This window comes from Oncorhynchus masou, chromosome 31, assembly GCF_036934945.1.
Source record: "Oncorhynchus masou masou isolate Uvic2021 chromosome 31, UVic_Omas_1.1, whole genome shotgun sequence".
NCBI lineage: Eukaryota > Metazoa > Chordata > Actinopteri > Salmoniformes > Salmonidae > Oncorhynchus > Oncorhynchus masou.
The window spans coordinates 60949898-60972000 of record NC_088242.1 but is presented as its reverse complement, the minus strand read 5'-3'; the positions used below and the strand labels follow the sequence as shown (position 1 = coordinate 60972000).

The window sequence follows — 22103 nt, the reverse complement described above, 5'->3', positions numbered from 1 at the left end:
CTACTTATGTTGCCATGCAAATTCACCTATGGGGCATTTAAGGATTCTATTACATGATATTCTATTCTACTTTCCACGGCTTCAAACTTCTTCAAAACTCAGACATGATAGATCGACAACTCTGCTCTGCTGTGACCATAGACACAGAATGGTACTGTGTTGAACTAAAGGCCTATGCTTTACTGAGACTGAGCAGCCATTCTGTGTCTTACGTTTGTTGAATTGTGTGTGTAGAGGGGACGGAGGAAGGTGGAGGGGTGGAGGAGTTGTTGAAGAGTATCCATGGAAACGGCTGTCCAGGAACAATTTTAAACCAAGAGTATACTGCTTTGTTCAGAGTCTGAATGGAATCAACACTTGCGGGAACCAACACTCACTCTCTCTCTCTCTCTCTCTCACTCTCTCTCTCTCTCACACACACACACTCACACACACACTTTAAACACACACACACACAAACACTTTAAACACACACTAATTATATTCAAAAGGATGTAATTCAGGGAAAAGTATTATGGGGAAACTTTCCATCAGATTAGCTGTTGCAGATGTGGCATGAAATCACGTGAACCAAATGCCTCTCTGTCTCCTCTTTTCTAAAGCACTGCCGGACAATTTGATTTACTGGACTGTGAAGTGTAGCTAGCAACTGTTGGTGAGGCAATGGCAAGGAGCAGGGGGAACTTCTAGAGGGGAGAACCCAGAGTTATTTAACTGAAACAATGAGATTATTCTCGCTGTGTGTGTGTGTGTGTGTGTGTGTGTGTGTGTGTGTGTGTGTGTGTGTGTGTGTGTGTGTGTGTGTGTGTGTGTGTGTGTGTGTGTGTGTGTGTGTGTGTGTGTGTGTGTGTGTGTGTGTGTGTGTGTGTGTCCATACCTTATGGAATTTGTGTGTGTCCGTGTGTTTGACCAAGTATCTGGGCCTGACTGTGTATTAGCTAAAATGTGTTTGTATATTCTGGGTGTGTGAGTAGATGGGTGGAAGGACAGAAGGGAAAGGTGGTCTGCCCTATCTATCTCTGCCCCTAGCGCGAGCCCCTTCTCTCCTTGTTTCTCTCCCCTCCTCCTCTCCTTTCCGCCTCTCCTCTCCCCTCTTTGTCATTCACAGGCTGTATGCCTCTGGCACTGAACGCGCTGGCAGCCTGAGAGGCATGGGTTTTTGTTCCCCTCTTTGAAAACAGCTAGCTCCAGAATTTTGTTGTCTCTTCTAAAGAGTGTGAGAGAGAGGGAGGGTGAGAGTGGGAGAGGGAGGGAGAGAGAGGGGGAGAGGGAAGAAACTGCTTTCCGAACGACAAAAACAAGTGTCTTCTATATGGGATTATAAAATTGCTGTGTGTTCTTTGAGAGAGATCTTGTGGGTAGATAAGTTGGGGAGATACTACAAGACGGACAACTAAACAGGTGAGTGGGAGAGGAAGACAAGGGAACGGGAGATGAGGAGGGGAAGGAGAGGGTGAAAAGGGGGGTGTTTGAGTCAGATGAGACCTGTAAGAGAGAGGGGAGTGGGTGTTGTTTTTGAAGTTCTGTAGGATTCATTGATGTGTGAACATTTATTTGCGTGTACTTCCATTTGTATTGATCTTGTTCCTTGATATCCCATTTTTATCTTCTATCCACTTAAACTTATACCTATTTTTCCTACACACTATTTTCACCCAGAGGTACATAATGCTCTCAGATGTTGTTTAGTCTGAACTACTTTGATGAATATAACTCATAATACATCTTGTTGATCTTCTATATTTTTCATTGGAAAGAAGATTCAAGAAATCAAGATTAATGGTAAAGAAAACTATTTTGTCTTATGACACTTTGTGCAAAATCCGTATTTATCAACTGATAATTTGTGCAGCCATTTTATCTCCCTAAAGAACCAAAGATATTGATGTTATTGTTTGATCCCGATTCTGATTCCTCAAAGTGCCTGAATGTCACACAATAAATTATAATTTGATTCAGATACTGATTCTGTACTTCTGACAAAGTGTTGGAGCCCTTTCCTGCAGTCAAATGACCATGGGTGGAATGTTATTCATATTTTTCATATTTTCATAATTAATCAACATTATTCAACAACAAAAAACTGCCTAAAGCCCGTGTTTCTACACTCTTAGAAAAAAGGGTCTATCTAGAACCTTAAAGGGTTCTTCGGCTGTCCCCAGGGACGAACTGGGAATGAAAAATGGCCCTGGACTTTTTGACTCAGACCGGCCCACCAAAACCCCCCAGCGATACACCACCATCCACACAACCCACGCCACACTTTATGAAAAACAAGATTACTGAACAATATTTATAATAACGACTTTAGTAAAATAGATGTAAAATAGAACAAGGGGGATGTGTTGCTCTTAGGGGGAGGCTGGCTGGAAGGAGCACATATTGGCACAATGACACTGGCAGCTAGGTGGCAAGAATCTCTGGAACCATCTGACCAGTAAAATTAATAATACAGGAAGAAATTTGTGGGTGAAAAGACGGGTGAGTAGGCAAGTCATAGAATAAAATTAAAATAAACATATTTCCTACCTTGTTTTTTTATTTATTTTTTATTTCACCTTTATTTAACCAGGTAGGCTAGTTGAGAACAAGTTCTCATTTACAACTGCGACCTGGCCAAGATAAAGCATAGCAGTGTGAACAGACAACACAGTTACACATGGAGTAAACAATTAACAAGTCAATAACACAGTAGAAAAAAAGGGGAGTCTATATACAATGTGTGCAAAAGGCATGAGGAGGTAGGCGAATAATTACAATAATTGCAGATTAACACTGGATTGATAAATGATCATGTACAGGTAGAGTTATTGGTGTGCAAAAGAGCAGAAAAGTAAATAAATAAAAACTGTGGGGATGAGGTAGGTGAAAATGGGTGGGCTATTTACCAATAGATTATGTACAGCTGCAGCGATCGGTTAGCTGCTCAGATAGCTGATGTTTGAAGTTGGTGAGGGAGATAAAGGTCTCCAACTTCAGCGATTTTTGCAATTCGTTCCAGTCACAGGCAGCAGAGTACTGGAACGAAAGGCGGCCGAATGAGGTGTTGGCTTTAGGGATGATCAGTGAGATACACCTGCTGGAGCGCGTGCTACGGATGGGTGTTGCCATCGTGACCAGTGAACTGAGATAAGGCGGAGCTTTACCTAGCATGGCCTTGTAGACGACCTGGAGCCAGTGGGTCTTGCGACGAATATGTAGCGAGGGCCAGCCGACTAGAGCATTTAGCCATTTAGCCATTTCTGCAGCAGCTCACTTCTCTCAGCAATGCCATCTATAACCAGGTCATGGTCTAGGGCCGTTAAAACATCTCACTCAGTAGCCATGACCATAAAAGCCTCCAGGTGCTGTTGAGATAGAGTGCTCCTTTGCCTACTGTTGATGAATTTCAGAGTAGAGAAGCTCCGCTCGCAAGCTACCTGGGTTACTGACAGGGTAAGTAGGAACTTGTAAGCAAGACCCAGGATGTGGTATGTGTCGGTCAATAGGTTGTACTGTCTAAGAATATGGTAGCAACACACTGGACAGTCCTTGCAAGATGAACAGCTCTTGTTCACCATCTCTACATCATCTTCATTTCCTTCAGGTCCATAGTCCTCCATAGTCCTGGTGGTGTATTCTTCAAATCACGATTATTTTGACCTCTCTGGGATCGTTCGGGACGGTAGCGTCCCACCTCGCCAACAGCCAGTGAAATTGCAGGGCGCCAAATTCAAAACAACAAAAATCGCATAATTAAAATTCCTCAACCATACAAGTATTTTAGACCATTTTAAATATACACTTCTCATTAATCCAACCACGGCGTCCGATTTCAAAAAGGCTTTTCGGCGAAAGCAGAACATATCATTATGTTAGGTCAGCAACTAGTCACAGAAAGCATTCAGCCATTTTCCAACCAAAGAGAGGTGTCACAAAAAGCAGAAATATAGATCAAATTAATCACTAACCTTTGACGATCTTCATCAGATGACACTCTCAGGACTCAATGTTACACAATACATGTATGTTTTGTTCGATCAAGTTCATATTTATATCCAAAAACCTTAGTTTACATTGATGCCATGTTCAGAAGTGCCTCCAAAACACCTGGAGAAATTGCAGAGAGCCACATCAAATAACAGAAATACTCATCCTAAACTTTGATGAAAGATACATGTTTTACATAGAATTAAAGAAAAACTTGTTCTTAATGCAACCACTATGTCAGATTTCAAAAGAGCTTTACTTCAAAAGCACAATATTCAATAATCTGAGAACAGCGTTCAGCCACAAAAGCAAGCCATACAGCTACCCGCCAAATTGTGGAGTCAACAAAAGTCATAAATAGCATTAAAAATCTTCACTTACCTTACCTGCTGATCTTCGTTGGAATGTCGTCCCAGGACTCCCACTTCCACAAGAAATGTTTGTTTTGTTCGATTAAGTTCATATTTAAAAACAAATACCCCCGTTTTGTTCGCGCGTTTAGTTCACTATTCCAAAGGCACAGTGCGCGAGTGCAAAATCCAGACGAAAAGTCAAAAGAGTTCCATTACAGTTTGTAGAAACATGTCAAACGATGTTTACAATCAATCCTTAGGGTCTATTTATAATAAATCTTCAATAATATTCCAACAGGACAATAGCGTATTCATTACAGAGGAAAAAGAAGGAACGGGGTGACCGCGCAGTAAACAACTGATTGGCCACAGCCTAGTCCACTTGTTGAAACAGCTCTTATTCGACACCCTTCCACAATAGAAGCCTTTCTAACTTTCTAAAGACTATTGACATCTGCTGGAAGCCTTGGGAAGTGCAAGCTGGCCCCATAGACACAGCATATTGGATAGGCAATCACTTAAATGAAACTACAAAACCTCAGATTTCGCACTTCCTGGTTGGATTTGTCTCAGGTTTCCACCTGCCATATGAGTTCTGTTATACTCACAGACATCATTCAAACAGTTTTAGAAACTTCAGAGTGTTTTCTATCCAATACTAATAATAATATGCATATATTAGCATCTGGGACAGAGTAGCAGGCAGTTTACTCTGGGCACCTTATTCATCCAAGTTACTCAATACTGCCCCCTGTCACCAAGAAGTTTTAACCTCGTCCACTGTTCTACCAGACTCATGAGCTCACTATGTAAATTGGTCACCGTTGCTCTGCTGTCAGATTTGATCAAACATTGTCTTAGTTATTGAAGGGTTGTCTGTGGAAGGCCACTGGCACTGGATGTTAGCTGACTAAAGTTTTTAGGGTCCAGAAGAGCCATTTCGGCATACAAAGTGCCATTACTCAGAAATTGCTGATGGATGCTATCTATAATTGTATCCAGAATTTGATTATGGACACCAATCCTGTATGCCCAAGTCTCATCTTGTGCCATCTCTCCAGGCATGGTTTCCTTCTTTCTAGCCCTTTTCGTTGGCAAAGTGGTCTCTAACTCCTAGCTCTGTTTCCTCATCCCGTTCCTGCAACTTTCTGTTGGCCCACTGGACAAATGTGTTTGCAGCAGCCTTGACTTTTTCAAAATCTCTTGATGTTCCTTTCAGCTGCTCCTCTGTAGACACATCCATACGATGCGCAGACAGAATGTCCATTCCACTTGTTTGAAGATATTTTGAGACTGGTGAGGTGACCTGAATAATTCTGAGGAATATCTGAGCTGTAAGTATTGTTTCATACTTCAGCAACCCCTCAATCTATCCTTGTGCCTTGACCCATGCAATGATGTTGATATTTTTCTGATCTTGTATGGTTGAAAGAGTGAGAAGGACATCAACATACAGACCCTCATCTGGATTTCCAAAAGTTCCAAAGACCTTCTTTAAGGCACTGTCTTTAGCCCACCAGCGTGTCTCTCCAATTGGAGCAAGACGTCTGTGTCTTTGGTCCTTGCTCTCCTTCTCCCAAATGTTCATCCTCTGGTAGGATTCACGGAAGAACACAGCTATGTTGTTAAGAAATACATAACCAACGTTTATAATTTTTTTAGGTTTTGTTCCATCGTTAAATCCTTTTGCAAGAAAAATGGTCTACAGTCAAGGCAAAAGTTTTGAGAATGACACAAATATACATTTTCACAAAGTCTGCTGCCTCAGTATGTATGATGGCAATTTGCATATACTCCAGAATGTTATGAAGAGTGATCAGATGAATTGCAATTAATTGCAAAGTCCCTCTTTGCCATGCAAATGAACTGAATCCCCCCCCAAAAATTCCACTGCATTTCAGCCCTTCCACAAAAGGACCAGTTGACATCATGTCAGTGATTCTCTCATTAAGATAGGTGTGAGTGTTGACGAGGACAAGGCTGGATATCATTCTGTCATGCTGATTGAGTTTGAAGAACAGACTGGAAGCTTCAAAAAGAGGGTGGTGTTTGGAATCATTGTTCTTCCTCTGTCAACCATAGTTAGCTGCAAGGAAACACGTGTCGTCATTTTTGCTTTGCACAAAAGGGTTTCACAGGCAAGGATATTGCTGAAGGTAGGATTGCACCTAAATCAACAATTTATCAGATCATCAAGAACTTCAATTGTTGTGAAGAAGGCTTCATGGCGCCCAAGAAAGTCCAGCAAGTGCCAGGACTGTCTCCTAAAGTTGATTCAGCTGCGGGATCGTGGCACCACCAGTACAGAGCTTTCTCAAGAATGGCAGCAGGCAGGTGTGAGTGCATCTGCATGCACAGTGAGGCGAAGACTTTTGGAGGAAGGCCTGGTGTCAAGAATGGCAGCAAAGAAGCCACTTCTCTCCAGGAAAAACATCAGGGACAGACTGATATTCTGCAAAAGGTACAGGGTTTGGACTGCTGAGGACTTGGGTAAAGTCATTTCCTCTGATGAATCCCCTTTCCGATTGTTTGGGGCATCCGGACAAAAGCTTGTCCGGAGAAGACAAGGTGAGCGCTACCATCAGTCCTGTGTCATGCCAACTGTAAAGCATCCTGAGACCATTCATGAATGGGGTTGCTTCTCAGCCAAGGGAGTGGGCTCACTCACAATTTTGCCTAAGAACACAGCCATGAATAAAGAGTGGTACCAACACATCCTCCGAGAGCAAATTCTCCCAACCATCCAGGAACAGTTTGGTGATGAACAATGCCTTTTCCAGCATGATGGAGCACCTTGCCATAAGGCAAAAGTGATAACTAAGTGGCTCGGGGAACAAAACTTCGATATTTTGGGTCCATGGCCAGAAGGGTCAACACTGCATACATTGACTCTTTGCATAAACTTCATGTAATTGTCAATAAAAGCCTTTGACACTTATGAAATGCTTGTAATTATAATGTTGTATTCCATAGTAACATCTGACAAAAATATCTAAAGACACTGAAGCAGCAAACTTTGTGGAAATTAATATTTGTGTCATTCTCAAAACTTTTTGGACACGACTGTACATTGGTGGTTAGTCTCTAAGTACTAACTTGTCAATAATCATAACCATTCATGCATAACAATGACTTCAACATTTCGAAAGATTGCTGTAGTACGTCAAACTTGTTTTAATGTCCAGCCCCATCCAGGCTGTGATTGGTCTGTTCACAAAAAGTGACATTGACGAGCGCTTGTTTCAACAAAAGGCACCCGATATAGCTAAATAGCCAGCTAGCTAAACCCAAACATTGCTTATCTTCTCCCTATTGCCTTCTGTCTTACCGCTTCAGCTGCAAAACCTTGACTATTGCTGGGCTCAATGGGCTGCTCTCTCTCTGCTCTCTCTCTCCTCTCTGCTGTCAGTGCCTTCAGGCTCACTAGGCTGAGATGATTGACTGGTAACGGCGCCAAATTAATAATTTGTTATTTTAAAACATTTGGCTGCATCAGCCGCAAGGGACTTCAACCTCTTCTTCCTCTGCTTATCAGCACCACCTTTTACGTTTTTCTCTTTTAGTTTGTCCATTTTGCTCCACTCCACTATTTATCCAAATGTCACCACTTAACCTCTTATGCAAGGGGGCAGTATTTTCACGTCCGGATGAAAAGCGTGCCTTAAGTAAACTGCCTGTTACTCAGGCCCAGAAGCTAGAATATGCATAGTAGATTTAGATAGAAAACACTCTAAAGTTTCCAAAACTGTTAAAATAATGTCTGTCAGTATAACAGAACTCATATGGCAGGCAAAAACTTGAGAAAAATCCAACCAGGAAGGGGGAAATCTAAGGTTTGTAGTTTTTCAAGTGATTGCCCATCCAATATCCAATGTAAATGCGGTCAGATTGCACTTCCTAGGGCTTCCACTAGATGTCAACAGTCTTTAGAACGTTGTTTCAGGCTTCTATTGTGAAAGGGGAGTGAATAACAGCTGTTTCAACCAGTGGTCTGGCTGAAAGACTTTAGTTTAGTCACGCGCGCGGCCGTGAGCACGAGCTCCAGTCCCTTTCCTTTATTATGACAAAGGAATTGTCCTGTTGGAATATTATTGAAGATTTGAGATAAAAACATCCTAAAGATTGATTATATACATCGTTTGACATGTTTCTACGAACTGTAATGGAACTTTTTTGATCGCATGGTGTGCTTTTGCTGTAAAGCTTTTTTGAAATCTGACACAGCGGTTGCATTAAGGAGAAGTGTATCTTTAATTCTATGTAAAACACTTGTATCTTTCATCATCATTTATGATGAGTATTTCTGTAAATTGATGTGGCTCTCTGCAAAATCACCGGATGTTTTGGAGGCAAAACATTACTGAACACAACGCGCCAATGTAAACTGAGATTTTTGGATATAAATATGAACTTCATCGAACAAAACATACATGCATTGTGTAACATGAAGTCCTATGGGTGCCATCTGATGAAGATCATCAAAGGTTAGTGATTCATTTTATCTCTAATTCTGCTTTTTGTGACTCCTCTCCTCTGGAAAATTGATGTTTTTTGTGACTAGGCGCTGACCTAACATAATCGCATGGTATGCTTTCGTTGTAAAGCCTTTTTGAAATCAGACACTGTGGTTGGATTAACAACAGATTTATCTTTAAAATGGTGTATAATACTTGTATGTTTGAGGAATTTGAATTATGGGATTTCTGTTGTTGGCTGTTGTCAAATCGATCCCGTTATCGGGATTTGTGCCCTAATTAACAGAGATGGGAAAAGGGGCGGTGCCCAGGTAAAGATAGAATAGACTGGACCAAAAGTAATTGGCACGGCAGAGAGAGGCTGACAGATAGGCCAGTCAGTCGCATGGGCCAGTCAGACACACAGCACTTAGTAGGTTATTTGAATTTAAGCAGGGGCTGGGGTAATTTATATTTTGTGTTGCATGGGCCCCAATTGTCAAGCGGCCCACTGGGAAAACTCCCGGTGCTCCAGATGGCCAGTCCGTCATTGGCTGTCCCCATAGGAGAACCCTTTGAATAACCATTTTTGGTTGTGGTTAGAACCCTTTTGGATTCTTTGGGTACCAAAATGGGTTCTCTTATGGGGACAGCTGAAGAACCCTTTTGGAACCCTTGTAAATGTTTCTATCAACAATGATAAGCCACCAGGGTCTGACAACTTGAATGGAAAATTACTGAGAATAATAGCGCATGATATTGCCACTCCTATTTGCCATATCTTCAATCTAAGCCTACTAGAAAGTGTGTGCCCTCGGGCCTGGAGGGAAGTAAAAGTCATTCCGCTACCTAAGAATAGTAAAGCCCCCTTTACTGGCTCAAATAGCCGACCAATCAACCTGTTACCAACCCTTAGTAAACTTTGGAAAAAATTGTGTTTGACCAGATACAATGCTATTTTACAGTAAACAAATTGGCAACGAACTTTTAGCACGCTTATAGGGAAGGACATTCAACAAGCACAGCACTTACTCAAATGACTGGTGATTGGTTGAGAGAAATTGATGATGAAAAGATTGTGGGGGCTGTTTTGTTAGACTTCAGTGTGACTTTTGACATTATCGATCATAGTCTGCTGCTGGAAAAACATATGTGTTATGGCTTTACACCACCACCCCCTATATTGTGGATAAAGAGTTACCTGTCTAACAGAACACAGAGGGTGTGTTCTTTAATGGAAGCATCTCCAACATAATCCAGGTAGAATCATGAATTCCCCAGGGCAGCTGTCTAGGCCCCTTACAAATTTTTGCACTTTACTAATGACATGCCACTGACTTTGAGTAAAGCCAATGTGTCTACATCTACTTAAATGACTGCAACACTTAACTTCTTGACGCTACCCATCCCTTAAGTGGGATAATTGTCATCAGCAACCGCTGAATGGCATAGCGTCTCAGTCAAATAATATTACTAAAAATATTTATATTCATGAAATCATAAGTGCAATATTGCAAAACACAGCTTAGCCTTTTGTTAATCCACCTGTCGTCTCAGATTTTGAAATTATGCTTTACAGCGAAAGCAATCCAAGCGTTTGTGTAAGTTTATCGATCGCATGACAAAACATTAAGTACACTTAGCATCAGGTAGCTTGGTCACAAAAATCAGAAAAGCAATCAAATGAATCATTTACCTTTGATGATCTTCGGATGTTTTCACTTACGAGACTCCCAGTTACACAACAAATGTTCCTTTTGTTCCATAAAGATTATTTTTATATCTAAAATACCTCAGTTTGTTTGGCGCGTTATGTTCAGAAATCCACAGGAAAGAGCGGTCACGACAACACAGACAAATTCCAAATAATATCCGTAATGTCCACAGAAACATGTCAAACAGTTTTTATAATCAATCCTCAGGTTGTTTTTAAAATATATAATCGATAATATATCAACCGCAAATGTCTTTCACAGTAGAGAGGGAAAAGCAATACCTATCCAAAGTCTGTTGCGCGAGCAAAACTCATGTGACCACGACGTGATGTTATCATTCTGACTCATTTTTCAAAATAAAAGCCTGAAACTATGTCTGAAGACTGTTGACACCTTGAGGAAGCGATAGGAAAAGGAATCTGGTTGATATCCCTTTAAATGGAGCAATGGGAGGCTATGGAACATGGAGTTTTCAAAATAGATGCCACTTCCTGGTTTGATTTTTCTCAGGGTTTCGCTTGCAATATCAGTTCTGTTATACTCACAGACCATATTTTGACAGTTTTGGAAACTTGTGTTTTCTATCCTAATCTGTCAATTATATGCATATTCTAGCATCTTGTCCTGAGAAATAGGCTGTTTACTTTGGGAACGTTATTTTTCCAAACATAAAAATAGTGTCCCCTAGCTTCAAGACGTTTCAAAGAGCTGCAGTTTGTACTAGAATGGGTGGCAAGGAATAAGTTAGTCTTAAATATATTTTAAAAAACTAGAAGCATTGTATTTGGGACAAATCATTCACTCATCCCTAAACCTAAACTAAATATTGTAATGAATAACGTGGAAATTGAGTAAATTGAGATGACTAAACTGCTTGGAGTAACAATGGATTATAAACTGCATGGTCAAAACATGTTGATACAACGGTAGCTAAGATGGGGAGAGTCCTACAGGCCCTAGTTTTGTCACACTTGGACTACTGTTCAGTCGTGTGGTCAGGTGCCACAAAGAGTGACTTAGGAAAATTACAATTGGCTCAGAACAGGTTAGCACAGCTGGCCCTTAAATGTACAGCAGGAGCTAACATTATTGATATGCATGTCAATCTCTCATGGCTCAAAGTGGAGGAGAGATTGATTTCATCACTACTTGTTTTTGTAAGAAGTGTTGACAAGCTGAATGTACCGAGCTGTCTGTATAAACTAATAGCACACAGCTCAGACACCCATGCATACCTCACAAGACATGCCACCAGAGGTCTCTTCACAATCCCCAAATCCAGAATAGACTATGGGAGGCGCACAGTACTACATAGAGACATGACTACATGGAACTCTATTCCTCATCGGGTAACTGATGCAAGCAGTAGAATCAGATTTAAAAAATAGATAAAAATACCCCTCATGGAACAGCGGGGACTGGGAAGAGACACATACACAGGTACAGCCACGTGCATATGCAGACAAACGCTAGTACTCTACACACACCTACATTGAAATAGCGCTGTATGGTGGTATTATCCATTTTTGTATTGTAGATGTGTAGTGGTGTAATAATGTTATATGATGTACTGTTTTATATTTTGTTTTATATGTAATGTAAGTGCCTTAATGTGTTTGGACCCCAGGAAGATTTAACCCACTGCAGTAACAGGTTCATGTCCGCTCTGCCAGACACACACAGGTTCCTCAGACCCAGTGTGACCGTCCCATTGGACTATCTGGGGGCGCTGTCACTCATCTCTCACTATGATGCAGCGGGACGATCTGTCTGCCATGGAGGAGTTCAGCTACACCCAGATGCCCACGCTGGAGAGGGGGGGTGGCGGGGGTACGGTGGGCCGGCGGGGGTGTGCGGAGAGGGAGCGGCCAGAGAGCTACACGGTGGACGTGAGGGCCAGTGACCTGCAGCTTGCCCACTCTGAGAAGCCCATGCACCCCTGCCTCAGCTACAGGACCTGGCTCTACAGCGTCCTCATTGGGGTGAGAGGTCGGGAGGTCAAGAGTTAAAGGGATGGACGAATGTGGTATTCCAAAAACCCAGTGCTGCTGTAATTGATTACTCAATGCCCTTGATTGGTTAGAGAGAGCCCATACATCTGGTTATTCCATTCACATTCGGGTTTGAAGACAGAAAAACACGAGCATAAAATCATCCCTCAAAGGGGGAATGTACAACCTCCTCACAGGGGTGAGAGAAAAGAGAACAGGGGTGGGGGAGACAACTTTTTGGTAAGTGACCTCTCCTCTTGGCAGTTTACATGCTAACCATTGTGCGGTGTGTGTGTGTGCGCGTGTGTGTGGTTCACAGAGCAGTCTGTTGGTCACAGCAGGCTTCTCTCTCTACCTGGGCAATGTGTTCCCTGCTGCTATGGACTATCTGCGCTGTGCTGCAGGCTCGGTGAGTGGCTCTCAGCTGACCAGAGTCTGAAAACAGGCTGATCCTCATGATCGTTGTTATTATTATGATAAGTATCGTTACTTGATAGTACAGTACCTTCAAAATAGAACCCTTACAAGAGCAGAGACATGTGCTTCTAATCATGTTCATTAAAATAAAGACAAATCTGCTCAGTTACAAAAACGTTTAACACCTGGTGCCTATGAAACAGCATAGCACTGCAGGCAAGCAAATATTGAGAGTATGTACTATATTTGTGTAATCATGCGTGCCAGGCTTGAGAGCTACAGAGTGAGATCAGTATTTGTGTGTGTGTTTGTTTCAGAGTGTCCCGGCAGCAGTTGTTAGCTTTGCCATTGCCAAGAACCATCATGTTGCAGTGAGTACACAACAAATAGGCTTACGCTACTCAATGAGCAAATGTGCGTTTGTTGCATGAGTGTTATCCAGGGGCCACTGAGCTAATGCTGTCAGAATGTCCTCTTAATACTGTAAACATGTCCCCGTAATAATGTCAACGTGTCCCCATAATAATGTCAACGTGTCCCCTTACCCTTAATACTGTAAACATGTCCCCATAATACGGTCAACGTGTCCCCTTAATACTGTAAACATGTCCCCGTAATAATATCAGAATGTCCCCTTAATACTGTAAACATGTCCCCGTAATAATATCAGAATGTCCCCTTAATACTGTCAGAATGTCCCCTTAATACTGCAAACATGTCCCCGTAATAATGTCAGAATGTTCCCTTAATACTGTAAGAATGTCCCCGTAATAATGTCAGAATGTTCCCTTAATACTGTCAGAATATCCCCTTAATACTGTAAGAATGTCCCCTTAATACTGTCTGAATGTCCCCTTAATACTGTCAGAATGTCCCCTTAATAGTGTCAGAATGTCCCCGTAATACTGCCAACATGTCCCCTTAATACTGTCAACATGTCCCCTTAATACTGTCAGAATGTCCCCATAATACTGTCAAAATGTCCCCTTAATACTCTCAACATGTCCCCTTAATACTCTCAACATGTCCCCTTAATACTGTCAACATGTCCCCTTAATACTGTCAACATGTCCCCTTAATACTGTCAACATGTCCGCATAATACTGTTAACATGTCACCTTAATACTGTCAACATGTCCCCTTAATACTGTCAACATGTCCCCTTAATACTGTCAACATGTCCCCTTAATACTGTTAACATGTCCCCGTAATACTGTTAACATGTCCCCTTAATACTGTTAACATGTCCCCTTAATACTGTCAACATGTCCCCTTAATACTGTCAACATGTCCCCTTAATACTGTCAACATGTCCCCTTAATACTGTCAACATGTCCCCTTAATACTGTCAACATGTCCCCATTAATACATACTGTTAACATGTCCCCTTAATACTGTTAACATGTCCCCTTAATACTGTCAACATGTCCCCTTAATACTGTCAACATGTCCCCTTAATACTGTCAACATGTCCCCTTAATACTGTTAACATGTCCCCGTAATACTGTTAACATGTCCCCTTAATACTGTTAACATGTCCCCCGTAATACTGTCAACATGTTAACATGTCCCCTTAATACTGTTAACATGTCCCCGTAATACTGTCAACATGTCCCCTTAATACTGTTAACATGTCCCCGTAATACTGTTGACATGTCCCCATAATACTGTTAACATGTCCCCTTAATACTGTTAACATGTCCCCGTAATACTGTTGACATGTCCCCTTAATACTGTCAACATGTCCCTGATGTAGGTGCTAATAATATATATTACATCTGTGATTGACAGGTGTCAGATTTCCAGGTGGTATTTGTGTCCACCTTCGCTGTGACGACCACTTGCCTGGTGTGGTTTGGCTGTAAGCTGGTGTTGAGTCCCTCTGCTGTCAATGTGAGTCTACACAACTACTGGATGTAGTTGCCCTAAGACAAAGCCTTTTTGGGGCTTCAATTGTTTGCTTGCATGATATGCTAACACCTGACTTGCATTACAATCACACACACATGCACGTTGTAGGATACAGATGTTGAATGAATCTCTCTACCTGTCTCTGACAATCTCTCTTCCCTCCTCTGTTTCTCTCCCATGGCCCGCCGCTGTTCAGATCAACTTTAACCTCATCCTGCTGATTCTGCTGGAGGTGCTGATGGCCAGTACAGTCATCCTGTCTGCACGCTCTGCAGAGGACTGCTGTAGCCACAGGAAGGTGTGTGTGTTATTGTTAAAGCTGGGAAACAGTATACAGTATATACAGTATGTGCATGCGTTGGCTGTACTCTTATTTCTCTTATACTGTGCTGTGTAGGATTGTTTGTCTGCATGTCATTATAACATGCCATCCCTCTCTCTCCCCCTCCCTCCGCACTGTATGTCCTCTCTCTCCCCCTCCCTCCGCACTGTATGTCCTCTCTCTCCCCCTCCCTCCGCACTGTATGTCCTCTCTCTCCCCCTCCCTCTGCACTGTATGTCCTCTCTCTCCCCCTCCCTCTGCACTGTATGTCCTCTCTCTCCCCCTCCACACTGTATGTCCTCTCTCTCCCCCTCCCTCCGCACTGTATGTCCTCTCTCTCCTCCTCCGCACTGTATGTCCTCTCTCTCCCCCTCCCTCTGCACTGTATGTCCTCTCTCTCCCCCTCCACACTGTATGTCCTCTCTCTCCCCCTCCCTCTGCACTGTATGTCCTCTCTCTCCCCCTCCACACTGTGGGTCCTCTCTCTCCCCCTCCACACTGAATGTCCTCTCTCTCCCCCTCCCTCCGCACTGTATGTCCTCTCTCTCCCCCTCCCTCCGCACTGTATGTCCTCTCTCTCCCCCTCCCTCCGCACTGTATGTCCTCTCTCTCCCCCTCCCTCCGCACTGTATGTCCTCTCTCTCCCCCTCCCTCCGCACTGTATGTCCTATCTCTCCCCCTCCGTCCGCACTGTATGTCCTCTCTCTCCCCCTCCCTCCGCACTGTATGTCCTCTCTCTCCCCCTCCCTCCGCACTGTATGTCCTCTCTCTCCCCCTCCGTCCGCACTGTATGTCCTCTCTCTTCCCCTCCCTCCGCACTGTATGTCCTCTCTCTCCCCCTCCACACTGTATGTCCTCTCTCTTCCCATTCTCTCTCTCTCTGATTCTCCCTCTCCCCCACTTTGTACCGCCTCCTTCTCCCTCCCTTTCTCTCCCTCAGCCCGTGACATATGACGGTCCTGTGGTTCTGACACCGGCCGTCTTTCCCACCCGACTTCTAAAGGCCTACTCTGTGAGCACATAGACACTGAGTTTCTGTGTTCATGAATGAGATACATTATTACACATTCTACTATGTACTCTTAACAGTGGCTCTAATGTTTGTACATTAAAACACCACACGTACGCCGGCTACATTGTTGTTCAGCACAGTACACCAGCATTGATACAGCACCCCAATGGTCACTGCTATTTTCTGAAAGGTGATTGAGGTGATAGTAGGAATCTCGGCTGTGTTTGGCGGTATCATCGCTCTCAACATGGACGTCTTGCTCCCTGGTCCATACCTGTCTGTCACCTTCTTCTGGATCTTAGTGGCTGTGAGTTAAGCTGCCTGTGTTACATTGGGCCTATATAACAGTGGTTCCAAAAAGTGTTGTACCCACCAAAGAGGCTAATTGTTATGCAGACACATCCCAGTCTTCATTCATGACCCAATAATCTGTCTGTGACTCAGCAATGGGTAAGAGACCGAATCACTTGTGCCTCTATTTTGGTCCCTGTCTCTGCAGTGTTTCCCCAGTGCCATTGCCAGCCATGTCGTGGCAGAATACCCCAACAAGTGTCTGGTGAGTTTTGAAAGGTTATGTATTCTGGACAGGTGTCACGCTCAACCACTACCTCACTGAAGACTATTTATCCCCCCGCCACCTCTCAGGTGGAGATGCTGATTGCCATCAGCAGTGTGACGTCCCCACTGCTCTTCTCAGCCTCAGGCTTCCTCTCCTGCAGTGTGCTCAGTTTCATTGACATCTTCCTGCATGAGGTGCCTACAGCCAAGGTGAGCTGCCTAGTGCTCTGTGACACAGTAGGTAGAGTCTGTGTAAATAGGATGAGCTCAGAAGGATTGCCTCGGGGAAGCATCCAGCTCAAAGTCATTGTCCGTTTTTGACAAACATGCTCAAGATATAACTAATGACCATCGAGAAATTCAATGAAATATAAAATCATACAGAGCATTTCATGTGGTGGTTATAACTCAGATAGTGAGTGAATCCCAAAGTTTTGACAAAGGGACATGCAACATGCTCAAGAATGATTCTGTGGTTGTAACTTAGATGATGTACCAATACAACATGTATGTGTGTGTCCCTAGCAATCGTATGAGATCCTGCTGCTGATTCTGATGGCGCTGCTGCTGGTGCAGGCAGTTCTGACTCTGGCCACCGTGGTGCACTGTGCCTCCTACAAGAGCCAGCTCCGCTTGGGGGGTCCAGAGTGGGATGACAGCCTGCAGCTCCCAGCCTTCCACTCAGAGGTACACACACATACTGTTCACACAGTCATGCAGACTCCCATAGACATGAACTAGGACCAACACTCTTCTATCGTATTGCATACAGTCTCTCTCTCTCTCTCTTTCTCCCTCATGCTGTCTCTCTCTCAAACACGCACGCATGCACACAGACACACACACACACACACACACACACATATCTTTAGCAGATGAGATGTTGTGCTCTATGACTCACTGATGAAGATTCACTGATGAAGAGTCACTGACAAAGAGTCACTGATACTTTGACATACTGAGGTGAGAGATGCACCAGCTCTCTGAAAATGTCAGTAATGTGTGAGGAGGAGTGATGCCTATGTCTAAGCTGGTAATTCATGGAAAAACAGTATGTTGTGCATTGACAGTGTGCAGACTGCAGTGACAAAGTACTGTATAACTGTCTCTGCTCTGTCTCTCTATTTCCTTTTCTAAATGATCTCCTCTCCTTTCCTATCCATCCCCTCTTCCCTCTTCCCTCCCTCCATCTTGCTCACTCAGCAACAAGCATCCAATGGAACACTGCGGGAGTTTGACAAAGACAAGGCCTGGAAGGCGGTTGTGGTCCAAATGGCACAGTGAACAGAGGAGGAGGAGAAGGAGGACAAAACAGAAAAGACAGACAAGGGAGAGGAAGAAAAAATAAATAATGAATACCGTCAGTCAGTTTCCCTGTCAGAGAAAAGAAAAAGGAAAGGAGCAAATCAAATCAAATCAAAGGAGCAAGGACAGGGGGAGGACAAAAGAGTGAGGGGATGGAGAGGAAGGACACAGTAGGAAGTGTGTGACATCATAAGCATTCACATATCTCTGAGGTCTACATTTTAAAACATGCTACAACAATCTCCTTACTGTGTACAATCTGTAGACAATTGAGTACTCTCATGTCTCCTTGTACTGTATTTGCGGCACAGTATTCTTTCAGTCTTTGTCTGTATGTAGTTATCTTTATATATAGAGCTTTAGGTCTAATTGATATTTACATGGAGATTTACATATACAACAGACCTTCAGTTCTTTACTGTAAAACTATTGTCTTCTTTAGATACAGTTGGTGATTGTATTTCTGTCATGTCGACAAATAAAACAATTTATACAGCATCATGTCACTTCACCATTTTATGAACGATCATATCTATCAATCCCCCTTTTCTGTCTGGCACGTGCTGAAGCACCAAGAAGACTATGCTATTGACTTGTCTTTCCGGTCACAATATACGAATGGCACAAAATACTCAACTCAGCTTTCTAAGTTGGGATACAATGTTCAGCAAACAGTGGTGTCATATGTGACTTTGAGAAAACAAATTTGGTTGTTGGTGGGGAATTGCTAAACACTTGAGTTCCTTCCTTCGATAATGTCTGGAAATGCTGTGAATTACTGTACCATTTGTTGTAATCTATAATGAGCAAAAATATAAAAGCAACATGCAACAATTTCAATGATTTTACTGAGTTACAGTTCATATAAGGAAACCAGTCAATTGAAATAAATTCATTAGGCCCTAATCTATGGATTTCACATGACTGGGCAGGGGCGCAGCCATGAGTGGGCCTGGGAGGACATAGGCCCACCCACTTGGGAGCCAGGCCCACCCACTGGAGAGCAGGCCCAGCCAACCAGAATGGGTTTTTTCCCCTAAAAAGGGCTTTATTACAGACAGAAACACTCATCAACTGTCCGGGTGGCTGGTCTTAGACGATCCCGCAGGTAAAGAAGCCAGACGTGGAGGTCCTAGGCTCAAGTGGTTTCACATGGTCTGCGGTTGTGAAGCCGGTTGGACGGACTTTCAAATTCTCTAAAACGACATTGGAGATAGCTTATGGAATATAAATTGTTGTGTGATAGCAGAGCGAACAGTCTATGACTAGGGTGGCTGGAGTCTTTGGCCATTTTTAGGGCCTTCCTCTGACACCGCCTGGTATAGAGGTTCTGGATGGCAGGAAGCTTGGCCCCAAGTATGTACTGGGCCGTACGCGCTACCCTCTGTTGTGCCTTGCGGTCGGAGGCAGAGAAGTTGCCATAACAGGCTTGATGCAACCAGTTCTCAATGGTGCAGCTGTAGAACTTTTTGAGGATCTGAGGACCCTTGCCAAATATTTTCAGTCTCCTGAGGGGGAATAGTCGTTGTCATGCCCTCTTCACTACTGTCTTGGTGTGTTGGACCATGATAGTTTGTTGGTGATGTGGACACCAAGGAACATGAATCTCTCAACCTGCTCCACTACAGCCTAGTCGAATAAGGGCGTGCTCTACCCACCTTTTCCTGACATCCACAATGATCTCCTTTGTCTTGATCATGTTGAGGGAGAGGTTGTTGTCCTGGTACCACACAGCCAGGTCTCTGACTTCCTCCATATAGGCTGTCTCATTATTGATCAGGCCTACCACCGTTGTATCGTCAGCAAACTTAATGATGGTGTTGGAGTCATGCTTGGCCACGCAGACATGAGTGAACAGCGATTACAGGAGGGTACTAAGCACGCACCCCTGAGGGGCCCGCGTGTTGAGGATAAGTGTGGTAGATGTGTTGTTGCCTACCCTTACAACCTGGGGGCGGCCCGTCAGGCAGTCCAGGATCCAGTTGCAGAGGGAGGTGTTTAGTCTCAGGGTCCTTAGCTTAGTGATGAGCTTAGAGGGCACTATCGTGTTGAATGCTGAGCTGTAGTCAATGAACAGCATTATCATGTAGGTGTTCCTTTTGTCCAGGTGGGTGGGGGCAGTGTGGTGTGCAATAGAGATTGCATCATCTGTGGATCTGTTGGGGCGATATGCAAATTGGACTGGGTCTAGGGTTTCTGGGATGATGGTATTGATGTGAGCGATGACCAGCCTTTCAAAGTGCTTAATGGCTACAGACCATGAAGTGCTTTGGGTTGGTGCTAAGGGTCAGTATTCATTTAAGCAGGTTACCTTGGTGTTCTTGGTTACACGCCAGCACAAGGTGCACCTGTGTAATGATCATGCTGTTTAATCAGCTTCTTGATATGCCACACCTGTCAGGTAGATGAATTATCTTGGCAAATGAGAAATACTCACTAACAGGGATGCAAACAAATTTGTCACAAAATGTTAGAGAAATAAGCTTTTTGTGTGTATGGAACATTTCTGGGATTTTTTATTTCATCTCATGAAACATGGGTCCAACACTTGAAATGTTGCATTTATATTTTTGTTCAGTATAAATCATAGCCTATTCCCACTTGATGTCCTCTTTGTTGTTTCAGCACCAAAAACAGGGTGCGTGAAAGATAGCCTGGCCTATTCATCAAAAGTGCATGCAGATCTCACCAGCAGATCGATCAAAACATAGATGAAACTTTTCTATGTAAAGCCAAACCCATAAAAAAGAAGAACATTGCCTCAAGCCACTGCCACTTGTGACAACACATTTGTTTCTTCGGTCACCATTGCGACGCTGCAGTGGCGGAGAGGAAACCCTATATTTGGAAGCAGTCGTGAGGAGCGCCACCGAACCGGCGAAAACCGGCTAGTAATCTAACATGTCGCTGAACGGAGTCTGGAGTGGCCCGCTTTGGCTTCGCTGCGCGTTTGCGAGCCACTTGCTGGCTTGCTATCGATCTGACCTGTCTTGCCAGAAACTGCCTTCATATAACATCCAGACGCAGTACACCCCTGAGCAAAAACACAGCTGCTGGTGGGGGGCATGATTGGGGGGGTTGAGGCGAGTTATGGCAGTGTCCCCTGTCTAGCTGCTGGCTGTTCTCCCACCGGCGCGCTTATGCGATCTGTCCATACAGACCTGCTCAAATTATGAGTCTGGGGGTTATAATGCCTACATAACAAGGAAATATTGGTTGACTGACTGAATGCTCCGCTCATCCTGAAACGCCAGACAGCGACTGCTCCATACAGTAGCGTAGCCTACCGGTGAATGAGGAAATCCTTAAGGTTGGTGCTATCCGGAATCCTTGGGACGTCCCTACCCTAAACCCTAACCCCCTACCATAACCTTGACCATAACCCTTATCTAACCTTAACCCCGATCTTAAACGGTTGGCTAAATTAAATAGCTAAACTAAATGGATAATAAGACGATAGTTGGAGCTGTATTAGATTTCAGGCTCTAATCTTGTCCCATCTTGATACTGTGTCCAGCAATATGGTCAGGTACAGCAAAGAAAGACCTAGCAATGATGCAGCTGGCTCAAAACAGAGCAGCAGCCTTGCCCTTAACTACACATACAGAACTAACATCAACAACATGCATGACAGTCTTCCATTGTTGGGAGTTGAGGAGAAATGGACTACTTCTCTTCTATTATTTTTAAGAAACATGTATGTGTTGAAAATTCCTAACCACTTGTATAATCTATTTGCATGCACTTCAAACAGACATACTGTACATACTCCACCAGACATGCCACTATGGGTTTCTTCACTGTACCCAAAACAAAACAAAAAAGACAATGCATCGCTAAATTCTGTATAGCGCCATGTTATCATGGAAAGTTCTGCCACCAGATGTTACTTGGGCAGAGAGCAAGTGTATCTTAAGAAAAACAGATAAAAACATATTGTATCACAGCGCCTCTCCTCTTTCTAAATATCGAATTTAACTGTACTGTATATAAGAATATGAATATAGGAATTGTGTGTAAATAGTATTTTTGTTGTTTCTTGGTGTCTTTCCAATATATAACTCTTATTTGTTTTAAATATTTTGAATTTAATTTA

At 43.4% G+C, this 22103-nt stretch overlaps 1 protein-coding gene across 4 annotated transcripts; it reads left to right on the top strand.

Annotated features, from left to right (window-relative positions):
- The first annotated feature begins 1247 nt into the window (after positions 1–1247).
- mlc1 (modulator of VRAC current 1) lies at positions 1248–18505 on the top strand. 4 transcript variants are annotated; one of them, XM_064952971.1, is made up of 13 exons: positions 1248–1401; positions 5542–5656; positions 12165–12473; positions 12802–12891; positions 13217–13270; positions 14691–14792; positions 15007–15108; positions 16073–16144; positions 16335–16451; positions 16644–16700; positions 16790–16912; positions 17228–17389; positions 17906–18505. In XM_064952971.1, exons 3-13 carry the CDS (start codon positions 12240–12242, stop codon positions 17984–17986), a joined length of 1194 nt encoding a protein of 397 aa, XP_064809043.1. In that variant the 5' UTR covers positions 1248–1401; positions 5542–5656; positions 12165–12239; the 3' UTR covers positions 17987–18505. The 4 variants fall into 4 exon arrangements, with proteins under 4 accessions (XP_064809043.1, XP_064809040.1, XP_064809041.1 ...); XM_064952968.1 differs by lacking the exon at positions 5542–5656 and adding an exon at positions 1761–1782; XM_064952969.1 differs by lacking the exon at positions 5542–5656 and adding an exon at positions 1758–1782.
- The last annotated feature ends 3598 nt before the right edge of the window (positions 18506–22103 follow it).